This window comes from Dama dama, chromosome 29, assembly GCF_033118175.1.
Source record: "Dama dama isolate Ldn47 chromosome 29, ASM3311817v1, whole genome shotgun sequence".
In the NCBI taxonomy this organism is placed as follows: Eukaryota; Metazoa; Chordata; class Mammalia; order Artiodactyla; family Cervidae; genus Dama; species Dama dama.
In genome coordinates this window covers 26,016,156-26,035,780 of record NC_083709.1, presented here as the reverse complement: position 1 = coordinate 26,035,780, position 19,625 = coordinate 26,016,156, and the positions used below count along the sequence as shown (strand labels likewise).

The following is a 19,625-nucleotide window of genomic DNA, read 5'->3' as shown; positions in this document are numbered from 1 at the left end:
GATAAAAGATTTCGAACACATTTTGATCTCCAACTTGTCTCCTTTTCAGACTGTCAGAAGCACATTTGTTTTTCTTTTGCTCTCATTTCAGTAAAGCTGTTGGAAAGGAACTGCTAGTGTCTAAAATCATTCTAGCAAAGTTTGAGCTGGGTCACAACAATCCCATTTAAAAGTCCTTTTCCCTACTTGGGGCTTCCCTGGTGGCTCAGACAGTAAAGAATCTGCCTGCAATGTAGGAGACCCGGATTCAATCCCTGGATTGGGAAGATCCCCTGGAGAAGGAAATGGCGACTCACTCCAGAATTCTTGCCTAGAGAATTCCATGGACAGAGGAGCCTGGCAGGCTACAGTCCCTGGAATCTCAGAGTCTGACACGACTGAGTGACTAACAGTTTCCCTGCTTGATGTCTTTTATGTTTACTAAGAAATGAGCTACAGTTGAAGGCATTTGTCCATTTCTCATAACTAGTATCTTTTCAGGTAAATTTGAACTTTAGGAATCAGTTCAGTTCAGTTGCTCAGTCATGTCTGACTCTTTGTGACCCTGTGGACTGCAGCACGCCAGGCCTCCCTGTCCATTACCAACTCCCGGAGTTTACTCAAACTCATGTTCATTGAGTCGGCGATGCCATTCAACCATCTCATCCTCTGTCGTCCCCTTCTCCTCCTGCCTTCAATCTTTCCCAGCATCAGGGTCTTTTCAAATGATTCAGCTGTTCGCATGAGGTGGCCAAAGTTTTGGAGTTTCAGCTTCAACATCAGTCCTTCCAATGAACATTCAGGACTGATTTCCTTTAGGATGGACTGGTTGGATCTCCTTGCAGTCCAAGGGACTCTCAAGAGTCTTCTTTAACACCACAGTTCAAAGGCATCAATTCTTTGATGCTTAGCTTGCTTTATAGTCCAACTCTCACATCCATATATGACTACTGGAAAAACCATAGCCTTGACTAGATGGAACTTTGTTAGCAAAGTAATGTCTCTACTTTTTAATATGCTGTCTAGGTTGGTCATAACTTTTCTTCCAAGGAAGTAAGCATCTTTTAACTTCTTGGCTGCAGTCACCATCTGCAGTGATTTTGGAGCCCCCCAAAATAAAGTCTGTCACTGTTTCCCCATCTATTTGCCGTGAAGTGATGGGACTGGATGCCATGATCTTTGTTTTTTGAATGTTGAGCTTAAAACCAACTTTTTAACTTTCTCCTTTCACTTTCATCAAGAGGCTCTTTAGTTCTTCACTTTCTGCCATAAGGGTGGTATTCTGTCATAAAGACTGAGTATTAAACATCAAACTGGTTATACTTACAAGGTTTCTTTTCAGCATAAATTCTCTCCAGGACAGTCTAGCAGATTCACTTTGCTGTACAGGGGAAACCAACACAATGCTGTCTAGCAACTATACTCCAATATAGTTTTTTAAAAAGATTTTTTGAAAACATTAAGATTGTAAGATTTCTCTTTGGATACTATGGATCTATAGTTTCCTAAAATAAAAAACCTTTTCATGTTTTGAAGAAAATCACAGAGGCCTGACTGCATACTTGGAGAAGGAAATGGTAACCCACTCCAGTATTCTTGCCTGGGAAATTCCATGAACAGAGGAGCCTGACAGGCTACAGTCCATGGGGTCACAAGAGTCGGACACGACTGAGTGACTAAACGACAATGAACTGCATACTTGTTGCTTATCAAGGAACTCTCTTCCTGCCTTCATCCCTGAGAGATCACCCCCATTTATGTCCTCCAGCTTAATCCTTTTCTCTTTCCCAGAATTAAGAGTGAAACTGTGACAGGTCTACAGACTGGTACATAGGTTAATGTAACAGGAGACCCACTTTCATCCTGGGGTTCTGTCATCGTTAGTTTTCAGCGTCTGAAGATAATCTGGGGTCTGGCTTTCAAGAAATCACTGACTGTGTAGGATTTTCCCCTTTATACATGAAGGCATGTAAACATTAGCTTTGAGACATTTTGTAGCTTTATCTGTTAGGTGGTTGCCTGTCAGACTGGGTCTGTGTTGACAGTCTTACTGATTATTTTAGAGAAAATACTGATAACCAGGAGTTCTTGCCAAAAATATTATAAGCCATTGGCACAGGTCCAATTTTACCACTGTGAGACTCATATTCGGGGACAAAGACATTAGTTCCTTTCATAAGAAAAATTAAACTAAATTCCTGACCACAAAAGGTCACCCCACCCCACTCCCCTTGAGTTTTCCTTATATTAGAAAGTATCCTTGGGTCTAATTAACAATCTCAAATCACCAAGCGCTGAAGTAGAGGAGCCGGGAAATATGAATCTAGGAAGTCTTTTACCATTCTTGTACTTCCGGTTTTGGATCTTGCTTCATTTCTTACATGTTTTTACCTGAAAAATATTTGAGTGCTGCTAGCTCCTACTTCCCCATTTAGCTTGTCTCCCTTCTCCACATTCTTCATCTTTTAAAATTTTTTATTTAATATTGAAGTGTGGCTGATTTACTATGTTGTGTTAGTTCCATATGTAAAGTGATTCAGTTATACATATATCTATTCTTTTTCAAATTCTTTGCCCATTTAGATTTTTCTCCACATTCTTTAAACTGGATGTTCCAAAACTTTGACATGCCTCAGAATTATCTAAAACACCTGTGAGGCATAGGTTACTAAGCTACCTCCAGAGTTTCTCATCCAGTAAGTCATGGATAGGAGTCTGGGGTTTTCATTTCTAACAGATTCCCAGATAATGGAGATGCTACTCATCAGGGGTCACACTTTGAAAACCACTGCCCTTGTCTCTAATTGTATCTGCAGCTCCTCAAACATACCATGTTTTCCTCCCAATCTAGCCTTTGCCCAGAACACACTCTCCAGAATTATCTTCTTTGTCACTTAGGAGGTCTTACAGATTCAACTCACATACCACCTCCTCTGGGAAGCCTTCCTTTATGCCCTATTCCAACCCTAATGCAGATTAGGTAGTTCTCACACTGCTATATTTAAAATGAATAACCAACAATAATCTACGGTATATATAGCACAAGGAATACTGCTCAGTGTTACGTGGCAGCCTGTATGGGAGAGGAGTCTGAGAGAGAATGGGTATATGTGTATGTATGGCTGAGTCCCTTTGCTGACCACCTGGAATTACCACAACATTGTTAATCAGCCGTACTCCAATATAAAATGAAAAGTTAAAAAAAATAATTGGGTACTTCTGTCTTTGTCTTTATCATGTTCCATTACATGTCTGTTTCCTGCATTGGACTCTTAGCTTTTCGAGAGCAGAGGCTGTGTTTTATTTATCTTCATTCACCAGTGTCCACTCATGTGACTAACATGTAGCAGGTGCTCAGTAGAGCTTTGAAGAATGAATGTGCGCCACTCACCAGAGTTCTGTTTTCCTTAACCAAAGGATGTGAGGCTCAGAAGTGGGGACCTGAATGTAACCGCATCTGCACTGCTTGTATGAACAACGGGACCTGCCATGAAGATACTGGGGAGTGCATTTGCCCTCCTGGGTTTATGGGGAGAACATGTGAGAAGGGTAAGTCAAGAGTGCTTGATGAGTACCTTGTGGATTTAAAATCCATCATTGCTGAATCCAAATTTTAGATCTGGACACAGTTGGGGATGGAAGCTAAATGGCCTCTGTGACACCATATGGTAGTACCTTTGTGTGAATTCAAAAAAGGTGCCCTTTCCTGAAGGCTCTTTATTGTCAACCACTGGAAAGTTGTGAAAGTCACTCAGTCATGTCCGACTCTTTGCGACCCCATGGACTGTATAGTCCCTGGGATTTTCCAGGCCAGAATGCTGGAGTGGGTAGCTGTTCCCTTCTCCAGGGGATCTTCTTAACCCAGGTCTCCTGCATTACAGGTGGATTCTTTACCAGCTGAGCCACCAGGGGAAAGTTGTGACAGGTGTACAAATCTGTGATGTCATTGATGTGATCACCATTCTGTCAGTTTGTGCAATGCACGACCTGCATACCTGGGAGAAGTGGCTCCTATGTCCTGTCCAAAAGGCAGTTTCATTATCTGTAAGGTGGACCATAAGGGTTCTTTACCCTGACCATTCCATGGCTCAGACTGGACTATTTTCCATGTTCAATGGTCTAGGAGAGACCCTTGAAAAGAAGAATCATGCCTCTCAAAGGGTTGGGTATTTGCCTCTGAATCGTCTTTTTCTCTCCCATAGCGTGTGAACCGCACACATTTGGCAGAACTTGTAAAGAAAGGTGCAGTGAACCAGAGGGATGCAAGTCCTTCGTGTTCTGTCTCCCAGACCCCTATGGGTGCTCCTGTGCCACAGGCTGGAAGGGTCTGCAGTGCAGTGAAGGTATGGACCAGTCACACCCTGAAGAGCCAAGGTTCTAGCAGGTATACCTAGGAGACCCAGCTTCCCACACATCGGTGTGTAGGACATACCTGGATTACTCAGTCAATTGTCTATGCTGAGCTATAGGGCTTTGAATCAAAGATACTTTCATCCAAAGTTAATTATGATTTTGTATTAAGACTCTGGACCACTTAGAATGTGCTGCTGATACACTTATTAGCATTGAATTTTATTAGATTTAAGAATCTTAGATTCAAGAGTCTTATTAGATTCTTATCTTATTAGAACACAGATTCTGCTCTATAGGTCTGGACTGAAGACTGAGGGTCTGCATTTCTAACAAACTCCCAGATGCTGCTGCTGGGTTTTAGACCACACTTTGGGCTGGAAAGGCAAAGATTTATTTTTTTTCACGACATCATAAATATCAGTACTTTTATGTCAGATCCAGACAAGATTTGGGATATGAAAATTGAGGAAGTTAAGATCTTATCTTCTGTGGACCTTGCTCAAGCGATACTAGCTTCACCTACTCAAAGAAGCTCAGAGGTGTATGTTTCTCATCTACTTTCCAATAAGCTTTTCATATTGACTATCACACAGTAACTTAATGTGAATGCCTGCATGTTCAGTCATGTCCAACTCTTCGAGACCCTGTGGGCTATAACCCACCAGGCTCCTCTGTCCATGGGATTCTCCAGACAAGAATACTGTAGTGGTTGCCATTTCCTCCTCCAGGGGATCTTCCTGACCCAGGGATTGAACCCAGGCCTCCTGCGTCTCCTGCACTGCAGGCGGATTCTTTACCACTGAGCCAAATGAGGAGCCCAACTTAACATGAATCTGTAGCCAAATATGCTAGACCCTCCCTAACAAATGCTAATGTGGTGAGTTAGCCAGAACTCAAAGACACTTTAGTATTTGCTCCCCAAAGTCAGTTTTCTTCCGTATCTGGCACTGCTGGGAGATGGACTACATGGCACTATTCCATTTCTTCTTGTGTTGATTGTATTCTAAACATTGTGGAAGTTACAGTGAGGAGACTCTGGAGTGTAGTCTATTCCTCTGAGGAGTGCTTCTTTTGTTTTGTTATGTCCTATAAGGCAATCAGCTTGGGGCGACTCAAACGGCAAACTCTGACTCCCAGGCATCAGCTCAGACTCAGTTCACTCCTTTTACCTTTAGCTGAGCTGTGTTGAGCCTGCATTTAAGATGTGTGGTTCAGGGAGGAGCCAGAAATTTGGGATGTCCTCCCTCTGGTTCTTCCTTTCTAGATTTTCCCTCTCAATTTCAAGTGGCTGCAGTTGCCCTGACTCTGTCCTCTAAGACTCCTCTACCAGTAAGGCTTCAGGTTTTCCCTGGAGTTCTAACATCCCCACACGGTGTCAGCTCTGCCAACCATGAGATTAAAAGCTGGAAAATGGGGAGCACACCATTCCCATATTCCAAGTTTTAACTCCCCTCAGAATTTTCCTGGTCCTTCCCATCCTCCCTCCCACCCCATCATTCTTCAATGCTTTCAGGTAATTATTTCTAAAGTAGTGCCATGTTGTTATTTTTGGGAGGGGTAGCCTGGTAAGCGCTTATTCAACTTGCCTGGAATCAGAATTTCTCTCACCTTTAATTTCTTGGTAATACAGATATATCACTTACTACCTTTTATCACCAGCAAAGTTGATAGCTTGGAAAGAAAAATAAAACTAGTCACTTAGAGACTGAGATTTCATCCTTCCCTCATGTTAACACTAGTTGTTGATGTCTTTGTTGACAGCTTGCCAGCCTGGTTATTATGGACCAGACTGTAAGCTGAGGTGCAGCTGTACCAACGGGGAGAAGTGCGATCGGTTCCAAGGATGCCTCTGCTCTCCGGGACGCCAAGGGCTCCAGTGTGAGAGAGAAGGTAAAGCAAGGTAACACTGTCATCAGGGCCGAGTTCGGCACGTCTGAACCCGGCTTTGCTGGCTAATTCTTGCCCCACTAGCCCGAGAGTCTTAAACTCCTGTTTCCAAGCAGAAGTAGGGAAGAATAGATCCTCTGTTCTAAAGGACAGCTTTCTGAACCTTCTTTATGGATTCTCGCACTGGCCCTTCCCATAAGGAATGAACCTCGTGCTCTTTGTAGCGCAGTAAGTGATAACCAGCCACTGAGGGCTCTGTCTACCTCTTTGTCGGTCTTTTCTAGGACCAGACTTTTCCCTGGATATGCACAGCAGGGAAAGAATTACTTTGAAGAATTACAAAATTAGATTTTTTTTGGCTGGCTTTCTTCATTTACCATACTGTTTTTGAGGTTTATCTATATTGTAGCACATATCAGTATGTTTCTTATTCCTTTTTATTGCCCTACCATCTGTTCTCACTTAAAAATCTTATTTGAACACAGCTATGCCCCTTTGTTTACCATATATCATGTGAGGCTGCTCTTACAACAGGGTTGAGTAGTTACCACCAAGAACATATGGCCTGCCAAGATGAAAATGTTTATTATCTAGTCCTTTAAGGAAAGTCTGCTAACCCCTGTCCTAGAATATACATTTTAAAATCAAAAGAAGCATATTTTTAAAACTTAAAAATAATAAACATATATTACTTTTTCAGTCAAACAAATATAAATAACATATGTCCAGTGAAATCTGCATTCAGAGCAGTAAGACATTTATAGTCTTTTCTCTGTGAGTTTTAAATATCAGAACGAGTATGGAGAGAAACACCAACTGTTTTCTCAAAGGCGTCTCAGCTTTATATTTTCCCTTCTACCCCAACATTTGGACATTGCTCCAGGGTAGGAATCTGGGAGGGTGTAGGGAGGGGAGGAAAGACTGCGGCTGTCAGAGGACGGACTGAAAGTGGGCAACAAACAAGCTTAATGATTTGCCTTTTCTGTTCCACTTCTACCTTTCTGTACTAAGGCCGATGTTGCAAAAAAAAATGTGAGAATCTCAAGCTTAGACCCAGATTCTGGGCTTTCAGGGGGCAGCCCCCTTTCCCCACACCCTCTACCTGTACCTCCTACCTCCATCCAACTGCGGAAAACTGCAAGGGGACAGAGAAGGAAAGGCATGGATTGAAAGTGTTAGAGCACTTTGAAGAATTCCAACACCAATACCTAAGTGCGCTAAGTTTGGCAAATTTTCTCATTACAGTCTCCCCAGGTCTGTAGATATATCAAAGAATACCTTTGTGGCTATTAGACCGTTTCCTTTCCTGCTCCATACACTTCACCTGTTTCATTCTAGGCTTGAGAGATAGGATATCAATATAAAATATCAACATTGATGCACTTACCTTGACCCCCACCTCCTCTCACCACTGCTATGGAGCAGCTTGTAAATGACTGCTGTTCTTTTTTTCTGGAAAAGACTCAGCCACTTTTCCAGTGTTTTAAGTGCATGTCCATCTCCTACATTATTTACTGAATGTTGGACCATTTTCAGTTGTGTCCTACACGTGGTCCAAAACTCTCTAAGACCCCACACACAGTCCAGAATAAAATTGTTAAATTTCAGGATTATTCATTCTCTACCCTGCAGATATTAAGTAAGGAATCCTGATGCCTTTCTTAATACCAGAGACATTTATTTTCCTTTCCATGTTGGCAGCAGTATTTTTTATTTGGCTACTGATGAGAAATTGGTTAGGGGAATTTTATTCCATTTCACTTCTTGGATGTAAATGTGAATATAATTAATCATTAGCCAGGTGCAGTCTTCCCGATCAAAAGACATCTCTCAGATATCAAAACTAATGATCACATTGTTGGTCAGAGAATCAGGGGCTTGCAGAGTGGAAGAAGAACTGGCTTTAGTTTTGTTTTTGTAAAAATAAATTCCCTTAAAAAGCAAGAGAGGGACTGGACAATAAGATCTGCAGAGATGTGGTGATGACCATTTCAGCATTGAGACTGTATCCCCTAGGACCCAGAGGAAGTACATCATTATGGCAAAGAGTGTGAATTCTGATTCTGGTAACCATTTTAATGGGAATTGAGAGCAACTACCTCCCAAAATTTATTATGTAGTGATAAAACAATAACATACTTGCCAATTTCTTGCCCAGTACATGACTTCCTAGATGGTAACTACTTTCATAATTTCTGCTTCTGCTGTGTTAAAGATTAGGTTTCATAGTGTTGTTTCCTTCATTCAGGTGTGCCAAGGATGACTCCAAAGATAGAGGATTTGCCAGATCGTATAGAAGTGAACAGTGGTAAATTTAACCCCATCTGCAAAGCATCTGGCTGGCCACGACCTGCTATTGAAGAAATGACCCTGGTGAAGCCAGATGGGACAGTGCTCCGTGTAAGAGTTATTCTCTCTCTCTCTTTTTTTTTTTTCAGTAGAACAAATTATAGCTTTTTTAAAAGTTGAAGCATAGTTGATTTACAGTGTTGTGTTATTTTTAGGTATATAGCAAAGTAATTCAGTTATATTTTTCAAGATTATTTTCCATTAAAAGTTATTACAAGATATTGAATATAGGTTCCCTCTTTTATACACTAAATCCTTTTTGTTTATATAGTGGTTTGTATCTGCTAATCCCAAACTCCTAATTTATCCCCCATTTCCCCTTTTTCTTTCCTCAGTGGTAACCATTAATTTGTTTTCTAAACTATAACTTTGTTTTCTATGTCTGTGAGTCTGTTTCTGTTTTGTAAATAAGTTCATTTGTGTCATATTTTAGATTTCACTTATGACTGATATCATATGATATCTGTCTTTTTCTGTCTGATTTGCTTCACTGAGTATGATAATAAGTCCATCCATGTTGCTGCAAATGGCATCATTTTACTCTGTTTTATGGCTGAGTAGTATTCCATCATGTTAATGTATGTGTGTGTGTGTATGTGTATCACATCTCAGACAACACTGGGTATTCATTTCTGGCACTTACCACTGGTTAGGGTGCTACCACAGCATTTTTCTTTGCTTGAAAGAAATAAGGACTAAGCTAATTTTCCACGTTTCCCTTCCCTCTCCCAACAATGCCAAATGCAGCAGAGACAGGTACCAGCTCAAATTTCTCTGTGTCACAAATGGTCTGCAGAAAATTGATTTATATTATTATCTATCTAAAGACTTTGAACTAGTTATTTTATTTTTCTCCCAAAGATGACCAAAAATCAACTTGACCAGAAGGTAGATCCAAGTGATGTCTTAGGGGCAGAATATGCAGAATATTCACACATCAGATGTTCCTGGTTCCATTGCAACAACCCACTAGGTGTAGTAGGAGCCAACTGACAGCTTCTAAAATCTTTTTGGCCTGTCCTAGTCACAGCTACCTTCTAGTGAGGGCTGACCACACTACACACGCCTCACTTAACATTAGTTAGTTAGTTTGCAGAAGTGGAAACTGGTTGGGTGAAGTTAAATAACTAAAGAAAGTGAGAATCACTCAGTCGTGTCCAACTCTTTGTGACCCCATGGATGGTAGCCCACCAGGCTCCTCTGTCCATGGAATTCTCTAGGCAAGAATGCTAGAGTAGGTTGCCATTCCCTTCTCCAGGGGATTGTCCTAAGCTTGGAATCAAACCTGGTCTCCTGCACTGCAGGCAGATTCTTTACTATCTGAGCCACCAGGGAAGCCCAAGGAATTGGCCAAAATTGGCAGAGCTGAGATGTGGACTCAGGCCCACGTGTTTTCAGAGCCTTGACTTTTTCCATAATACCATACTCAGCAGCCTCTCAAACACTTCAGAAGCCATTTTGTCTTTTCACCCAGCCATCACTGCCTTGGACCAGAAAGGAACAAATGTTACCAGAAGCAGTTTAGAAGGAATTAGACTTTTTGCTTGGAAGTGTTTATCCCATACTCCCAAACACACAACTACAACAGCAGGATCTGCAAGGGCGTCAATCCAACATAAACTTGCAGGGTTACTACAATAGCTTTGGAAATAAGCCAATGCTTATACAAGCATTGGACTGATCTTCTTAATCTCTCCTAGAAAACTTATTTAACAATGAGATGGGGTCAGTGTTATGAACCTTTGTGTTTATACCTCTGCAGAAGCTTCTTTTTTATTTTTTGTATTTGACCTTTCCAGCCAAAAGACTTTAACCACACGGGTCATCTCTCTGTGGCTACCTTCACCATCAACCGGATCCTGCCCCCTGACTCAGGAGTCTGGGTCTGCAGTGTGAACACAGTGGCCGGGATGGTGGAAAAGCCTTTCAACATTTCTGTTAAAGGTAAGCTCCATTTTCCAGGGGAAGAGATTGTATCCTTGATGGTTCTGCATTTATGTATTGCTGGGTGCTGCCTTTAGATAGAAATGCCCTCTGACCACTAAAATGTCTTTTGGATGTTCTCCAGGATACTAAGCCTTAAGCAAAAAAAAATTACGTGCGTTGATATGGAAAGGAGGGATTAAGTTTATGACCTTTGGAATTACATAGCCCTGGGTTTAATTTTTATGGCTGACAGCTAGTAAACTTGGGTGTGGCTTTGAATGGCAAATGAATTTGACCTCTCTGTCCAGTTCAGTTCAGTCACTCAGTTGTGTCCAGCTGTTTGCGACCCCGTGGACTGCAGCACGCCAGACCTCCCTGTCCATCGCCAACTCCCGGAGTTTCCTCAAACTCCTGTCCATTGAGGCGGTGATGCCATCCTCTGTCGTCCCCTTCTCCTCCCACCCTCAATCTTTCCCAGCATCAGGGTCTTTTCAAATGAGTCAGCTCTTTGCATGAGGTGGCCTAAGTACTGGAGTTTCAGCTTCAGCATCAGTCCTTCCAGTGAATATTCTGGACTGATTCCCTTTAGGATGGACTGGTTGGATCTCCTTGCAGTCCAAAGGACTCTCAAGAGTCTTCTCCAAAACCACAGTTCAAAGGCATCAATTCTTTGGTGCTCAGTTTTCTTTATAGTCCATTTCTTACATCCATGACTACTGGGAAAACCATAGCTTTGACTATTCGGACCTTTGTTAGCAAAGTAATGTCTCTGCTTTTTAATATGCTGTCTAGGTTGGTCATAACTTTTCTTCCAAGGAGTAAGCATCTTTTAATTTCATGGCTGCAGTCACCATCTGCAGTGATTTTGACCCCCATAAATAAAGTCTGTCACTGTTTCCATTGTTTCCCCATCTATTTGCCAGGAAGTGATGGGACCAGATGCCATGATCTTAGTTTTCTGAAAGCTGAGTTTTAAGCCAACTTTTTCACTCTCCTCTTTCATCAAGAGGCTCTTTAGTTCTGCTGCTGCTGCTGCTGCTAAGTCACTTCAGTCGTGTCTGACTTTGTGCGATCCCATAGACGGCAGCCCACCAGACTCCTCTGTCCATGGGATTTTCCAGGCAAGAGTACTGGAGTGGGTTGCCATTGCCTTCTCCAGATGTACTCTGCATATAAGTTAAATAAGTAGGGTGACAATATACAGCCTTGACGTACTCCTTTTCCGATTTGGAACCAGTCTGTTGTTCCATGTCCACTTCTAACTGTTGCTTCTTGACCTGTATACAGATTTCTCAGGAGCAGGTCAGGTGGTCTGGTATTCTCATCTCTTGAAGAATTTTCCACAATTTGTTGTGACCCACACAGTCAAAGGCTTTGGCATAGCCAATAAAGCAGAAGTAGATGTTGTTCTGGAAACAACTCTTGCTTTTTCAATGATCCAGCAGATGTTGGCAATTTGATCTCTGGTTCCTTTGCCTTTTCTAAATCCAGCTTGAACATCTGGAAGTTCACAGTTCACATACTGTTGAAGCCTAGCTTGGAGAATTTTGAGTATTAGTTTGCTAGCATGTGAGATGAGGACTATTGTGCGGCAGTTTGAGCAGTCTTTGGCATTGCCTTTCTTTGGGATTGGAATGAAAACTGATCTTTTCCAGTCCTGTGGCCACTGTTGCGTTTTCCAAATTTGCTGGCATATTGAGTGCAGCACTTTCACAGCATCTTTTAGGATTTGAAACAGCTCAACTGGAATACCATCACCTCCACTAGCTTTGTTCGTAGTGATGCTTTCTAAGGCCCACTTGACTTCACATTCTAGGATGTCTGGCTCTAGGTGACCTGTCTGAACCTTTCTTTATTTGTAAATAAAGCTTAGTTTATCTGCCACTCAGGGTGATTGTGAGATTGTTAAGTAGTGTAATTGCACCTGGCACAATTCTGGTAGTGATTCTATTTTTGTAGAAAGTTTAACTTCATCATTGTCTTGACTTCCGATTCACTACAGAGAAGTTAGAGAATCTTAATTTGCAGACTACTCACTTAGTATGAAGCCCAGGCTATGCTATACAGTGAACATGAATGATTTTCTCATATATTCAGAGTTCTGAATATTCTTCCTACTATGAAATAGTATTTCAAAATTCAGAATTATTCCAAGTGGATTTGTGTACATTTGAGGCTTGATGGGAAGGAATAGAGTGGAAGTAAATCCAAGTTCCCTTGGTTGTTGTACAGAGATATAATACAAATTTTAAATTTGAAAGTTACTTTTGAATGTATTTATACAAAATCACCTAATAACTCTGTGGTATGTATTCTAGAAAGGCATTGGACTAAATGCTTCATTCATCTTATTATTTTAAAAATATTCATTGTATTTATTTATTTGGCTTCGCCAGGTCTTAGTTGTGGCAGGCAGGATCTTTAGTTGTGGCATGTGGGATCTAGTTCCCTGACCAAGGATTGATCCCAGGCCTCTTGCTTTGGGAGTGCAGAGTCATAGGCACTGGACACCAGGGAAGTCCTATCTTACTTCATTTTTATAAAGACCAGGCACAATAGTATTGTTATCCCCTCTTGATCAGTCCAGAACTAGGTTCAGAGGTTTAGGCGACTTGCCTAAGGTAGCCCATCTCGTGAACAGCCAATCTCAGTTTTGAACCTGGTCCAACCCTGCATCATCATTTCTAGATCATTTTGCTTTCTTAGTCTCTCCTGTTACAGATAAGGAAGCAAGATAACTGAAGGTGATGTGTATGTAACCTACTTCACTACTTGATTAGGAATCTTTGGGTGATCCTAGAGGTAATTTCTGTCAATGAAAGTAAATACCCAGAACATAATCTTGTTTTAAAAAAAGGTCAGTAACAATAGTAACATAAATAGAGCCTCATAGAGTTAGATTCTCTGCCCTGAGAACCCACAGAAACAACCTCAGAATCTTTAACATTTTTTTTTGATTACTGGAAAAGCCTGGATCTATTTTATTCAGTAGAACATTAACACAATCAAAATAATTTCTTACATCATACTTGTTCTTGGAAGAAAGGAAATGATATGCAGACAAGACAAATTATGTTATTTTTGGAATATTTGCTGTCCATGGAAAGTAAATAATAAGTTCAAAAACAAACCATGTTGCTAAGTTTCAGAAGAGTCACTGATTCTAATTTTTATTTTTTAAATAAGGCATAGCACGCAACATCAGTCCATTGAAATATCTCTAGTTCTAAGTCACTGATGCCTCTTCACTGTCATACTGACTGGTATCCTCAAAATGGAAAATTGCAAGTAGGTAAATTAAGCAATGTCTTTAATCATAATATTTTAAAAGATACAGAGATACAGATCTCTTTCAGTATTTGTAGGGGATTGGTTCTAAGACCTCTTTGGATACCAAACTCCACGGATGCTCAAGTCCCTTTTATAAAATGGTGTAGTATTTGCATACAACCTGCACATAGCCTCCTGTACGGTTTAAATCATCTCTAGATTCCTTAAACAATAGCCACCCCCCAGCTGTGGTTTCACTTTCCATGGTTTCAGTTACCCATGGTCAACTGAAGCTCAAAACACTAAATGGAAAATTCCAGAAATAAACAATATGTAATTTTTAAATTGTGTACTGTTCTGAGTAGCGTGATGAAATCTCACACTGTTCCACTCCATCCTGCCTGGGATGTGTGTCTTCCCTTCATCCCATGTATCCCACTCATTAGTCACTTAGTAGACATCTACATTATCATTTCGTCTGTCATGGTATCAGAACACTCATGTTCAAGTAACCTTTCTTGTATTTAACAATGTGATGCTAGCAATTTGAATATTCCCTTACTCTGCCTAATTTATACCTCTGGTATGTGTGTACGGGAGAAAAAATGGTGTATATAGAATTTGGTACTGTAACACCTAATACAATGTAAATGCTATGTAAATAGTTGTAACTATAATATAAATATTTTGTAAATAGTTGCTGGCACATGGAAAATTTCAAGTTTTGCCTTTTAGAACTTTCTGGAGTTTTTTTTTCTAGATGCAGAACCTGCATATAGAAGGTTGACTATACTAGACTTTCCTCCCAGAGTACAAATTAGAACAACCACTGGGAAACTGGCAATATATACTAAAGCTAAGCATACACCTACCCTGTGATGACATTCTACAGCTAAGTTTATGCTCAAAAGAAATCAGTGCATTTGTTAAACAATCTTCAAGAATGTTCTAAGGAGTTTTATTCCTAATAGTCCAAATATGCATCGGCATTAGAAAGAATAAGTAGTTTGTGTTATATTCATATGTAATAGGTTTCTAGGGCTGCGGTAGCAAAGTACTCTAGACTGAGTGGCTTAAACAACAGAAATTAATTTTCTCAATGTTCTGGAGGCTAGGTGATCAGTGTAATCTTACATTGATCTGAGATCAACGTGTTGGCAGGGTTACTTACTTCTGAGGCTTTGCTTCTTGGCTTGTAGATAGCTATATTCTCCCTGTATCTTCTCAGGGTCTTTCCTTTGTGTGTGTGTGTGTGTGTGTGTGTGTGTGTGTGGTAATTTGATCCTCTTATGAGGGCCTCCCTGGCAGCCCAGATGGTAAAGAATCCACCAGCAACTCAGGAGACCAGGGTTTGATCCCTGGGTTGGGAAGATCCCCTGGAGAAGGGTATGGCTACCCACTCCAGTATTCTTGCCTGGAGAATTCCATGGACAGAGAAGCCTGACTGGCTATAGTCCATGAGGTCACAAAGAGTCGGACACGACTGAGTAACACAGTAATGAGGACAGCCATCATATGGGATTAGCAATGACTATAGCCCTCACTGTAACTGAATTACAATTACCTCTTTAAAGGCGCCCCCCCATCTCTAAATACTGCAACGCTCCCCTCATACAGCAAGGGTGATGTGCAGGGCTGGCTTCATGGGCTTATGACCTGTCCACACAGGGCCCTACACTTGGTTTAAGTTTCTGCTGTTTTCAACTTGAAATTTTATCTTTGAAATTCATAAGAGAAGTCCAGTGACACCGTGGAGCTTGTGCATGAGCAGAAGAGACAGATTCACAGTCTGCCTCCTTTCTTGGCCACCCCATTCCCATACGTGTTCTCCATGCCCCAGGAGTCTGGTGGACTTCTTAACTCACGCGAGTTCAGTAAGACTCAAAGCAAGTTGAGCTACTTCTATAATTGGGTAAACAGGATACTGACAGCCTGACAAGACATCCTTTCCTTTCAAACCAGAAGTTGCTTCACATGGTAAACATACTGTACATCTGTTTATATACCATGCCCCTTATGGGGGCTAAAAACTATTAAAATATCTACGAATGTTTTCTTTCATCAAGAACCAATTTTTACTTTGTTGGGGGTACTATTTCAGTCCCTTTGAGAATACATGGTCTTTGAGATGGGGACCTCATTCTGGATTATATAGATGTGCTCAGTTCCTTACTCATGACCGACTCTTTGTGACCTCATGGACTGTAGCCTGCCAGACTCCTCTGTCCATGGAATTCTCCAGGCAAGAATACAGGAGTGGGTAGGCATTCTCTTCTCCAGGGGAGCTTCCTGACCCAGCAATCAAACCTGGGTCTCCTGCAGGCAGATTCTTTACCATTTGAGCCACCTGATTCTCTAGGTGGACCCATTCTAATCACAGGAGTCTTTAAAGACTGTCAGAAAGAGATGTCACAATGGAAGAAAGGTCAGAGAGACATGAGTTTGTTGTCTTTGAAGATGGACGAAGGGACCATGAGTCAAGGAATACAGGTGTTTTTTAAGAAGCTGAAAAGAAGAAAACAAATTATCCCCTACAGCCCATAGAAAGGAACACAGCCCTGTTAACACCTTGATCTTAGCCCAGTGAGACTAACTACTGACCCCCAGAGACCTCTGATTTCTGACCTCCAGAGCTATAAGATAATACATTTATGTTGCTCTAAGCAGAGAGAGACAGACAGACATAGCCTGGTGGTCTAGTAGGATGATTGATATTAAATAATCACGCAAAGAATAATGAATTCTGAAAATTACAGTGAAGGAGAAGATCTGTGGAAGTGTGTGGCAAGTGAGTCTAACCAAGGTTTGGGGATAGACACTGGGAGGAGGTCACATCAGAGCTGCAAGTTGAATGATGAGTAAGCGTTTACTGCAGAATCGTGGGAGGTCTGGTGCATTCCTTGCAGGAGAATAGTATCAGTCAAAAATCTGAGACAGAAAAAAAAAAAAAAAATCTGAGACAGAAAGGAGCCTGGTGCATTGTTAGTTGAATGAACTGAAAGGTCACTGGGACTGAAGGGTATTGGATGAGAGGATGAGGGAGCTAAAGAGGCGGCAGGGGCACTATTGTGCAAGGCCTGGTAGGTCATGGTATGAATTTCAGATTTCATTCGAAATATAATGGGAACGCATGGAAAACTCTTGATCAGAGGAATGCTCATTCTTTAAGAAAGCATTCTGTGGATGGTAGGTTGGAGGGGTGAGAGCAAAACCAGATCACAGAGCAGGTAAGTGCATTGAATCTGATCAGAGAACTCGAAGAGGGCTTTGTTGGGAATGTAAAGGCACTTATCCACTACCCCATCTCAGAACAGCGGTAAAAACCCCAAATGTAAGGACTGATCTGATTCTTGACATTTTATTTAGTTCTTCCAAAGCCCTTGAATGCCCCAAACGTGATCGACACTGGACACAACTTTGCTGTCATCAACATCAGCTCTGAGCCTTACTTTGGGGATGGACCAATCAAATCCAAGAAGCTTCTATACAAACCTGTTAATCACTATGAGGCTTGGCGGCATATTCAAGGTAAGGTTTGGCAAGGAAATGCTCCAGCGAGAGATGGGACACCAGGAAAAGAAATTTGTCCCCAAATGTAGATATCCTCTCTCTCAATCTCAACCCTCCATCCCAAGCTAGGGGCTGTGGTGGTGGATTCTACTTTGGAGTATTCAGGAGAGAGTGGCGGGGTGATGGCTCCTCTGAGTTCTGGGTCTGCCTTTCTGAAAGTCATGATGTAAAATGGGATGCAGAAGCAGCCTGTGTCAGGAGCTGCTATCTTCATCAGTACTTCCTGTCCAGGTTTCTCTGGATCCAGTCCCATTTTTACTCTGTCTTGCTTGGTCATGGTGAAAGACACATGTTTATGCTATGAATATGGTAACAGGGAAGTCCAGGACCCACTGGAAAGGCAGAGACGTGATCTGCTTACATCTGAGGGCTGATTGTTGGTACTGTTGCTGTCCGGCCGCCAAGCCGTGTCCGCCTCTTCCCGACCCCGTGGACGGCAGCACACCAGGCTTCCCTGCCCCTCACCATCTCCCAGAGTTTGCTCAAGTTCACGTCCATTGAATCAGTGATGCCATCCAACCATCTCCTCTTTTGTCAACCCTCTTCTCCTGCCTTCAATCTTGACCAGCATCAGGGTCTTTTCCAATGAGTCAGCTGTTCCTACTGAACCAAGATTTTTGTGTTTTTGTTTTTTTTTTTTTTCTTATTTGAGTTTGCCCTGTCTGCAGTCTCCTAACTCACAGAAATTTGGGGAGGAATTTGGGCTGTGGCAGACTGAACTGGGGTAAGGGGAGGTGGGGGTACAGGCCTGTCCCCAACTTTTGAAAGCAAAAGCCCCAAATGTAATAAACTGTCAAACGTTCATGAAAACAGTTACATTTATTTATTTTAAGTTAAATTTACTTTGAAACACAAATTACAGTCCTGCTTGTTGCATGATGATGTAATAGCACTTTTTTTTTTTTTTAAAGCTGAGCACCATCTATTGACCCAGCTGCTTAAATTGTGCCATCTTATCATGAGACATGCCACAGCCACACTTGTAGGGAACATACAAACCTCCATCAATACTCTAGTCTCACTATGCCCATGAATTCCTAAAAGGGCCCTCTACCCGTGACTGCAATGAAGGAGACACCAGAGACACTAGTTCTATCCCTGGGTCTGGAAGATTCCCTGGAGATGGAAATAGCAACCTGCTCCAGTATTCTTGCCTGGGAAATCCCATGGACTGAGGAGCCTGACAGGCTACAGTCCAAAGGGTTGCAAAGAGTCGGACACGACTGAGCGACTAAGCTCATATAATCAAGGAAGTTACCAAAAAAGAAGAAAATGAAGGTTTGGGGCTTAATAATACTAGCTGACCTGAGTACATTGAATAAGTCATGGTAGTATTACGGAACTCTTCACTTTCTTTTCATCCAAAATTCAGAATCCCAAGAGCATAAGTCTGATTTGCTGGACTGTTGTTTCTATTGACAATGGCTAGGTCTTTTGAAAAAGCAACTTAAAAAAAAAAAAAAAAGATATTGATACTCCATCATTTCTTTATGGACATCCACAAAGAGGTCTTCTAAAAACCCTTAAACACAGTCCAGTATTTTTCCTTACTGACTTTATCATGTGGTAAGGCAACAATCTACCTTTGCAATATTCATGCAGATAGCTCAGAAGAAAAGAAGCACATGTCATTTGTTTCTGGGAGGTATTTTCAAATACTTCAGAACCCTTTATTTATTATGACATGACTATTACAAATTTGTTGTCTGATTAGTGTAAGCAAACCTACAAAGAATCTTTTCTCTTGATAGCTTGATTAAAATCACTGTTTGCGCTTGAAAACAGTAGACGTTAAGTTATTTTATATTATTCTAATTGAGTTTTTCCTCCTAAATCTGATTGATATTCCCTATAGTTAAGATGTGCTTGATTTTACTCTACAAATGAAAATACAGAAACACTGGAGCAGAAATGTATGAGTGGCACAGAGATACTTACACGAAAAAGCCTTGTTTTCTTTTATAGCAGGGACACTGAGACCCTGAAGATGGAATTGCCTCTCTGTTCCACTCAGACATTGTATTTTTAAAAACCAAATATTAGTTCCCATCACAATAACAGCATTCCAGTTTAAAGAATGTAAAAGATTGCCAACTTAAGTTTCCTGGACTTTCCCTCTTCTCAGTGACAAATGAGATTGTTACCCTCAACTATTTGGAACCTCGGACGGAATACGAGCTCTGCGTGCAGCTGGTCCGGCGTGGAGAGGGTGGAGAAGGCCATCCTGGCCCTGTGAGGAGGTTCACCACAGCTTCCATCGGTCAGCTGAAGCAAACAGGCATTTATTCAGG

General features: G+C 41.5%; 1 protein-coding gene across 3 annotated transcripts in view; it reads left to right on the top strand.

The window, feature by feature from the left end:
• The window catches only part of TEK (TEK receptor tyrosine kinase), a 104,886-nt gene that overhangs the window by 57,329 nt on the left and 27,932 nt on the right, over nt 1-19,625 (top strand). For all 3 annotated transcript variants that reach the window (XM_061132263.1, XM_061132264.1, XM_061132265.1), the window contains exons 5-11: nt 3,397-3,528; nt 4,182-4,322; nt 6,094-6,222; nt 8,468-8,619; nt 10,368-10,512; nt 17,131-17,292; nt 19,460-19,594. In XM_061132263.1, the coding sequence (XP_060988246.1) occupies nt 3,397-3,528; nt 4,182-4,322; nt 6,094-6,222; nt 8,468-8,619; nt 10,368-10,512; nt 17,131-17,292; nt 19,460-19,594 (996 nt within the window). The remainder of the gene's footprint in view (nt 1-3,396; nt 3,529-4,181; nt 4,323-6,093; nt 6,223-8,467; nt 8,620-10,367; nt 10,513-17,130; nt 17,293-19,459; nt 19,595-19,625) is intronic.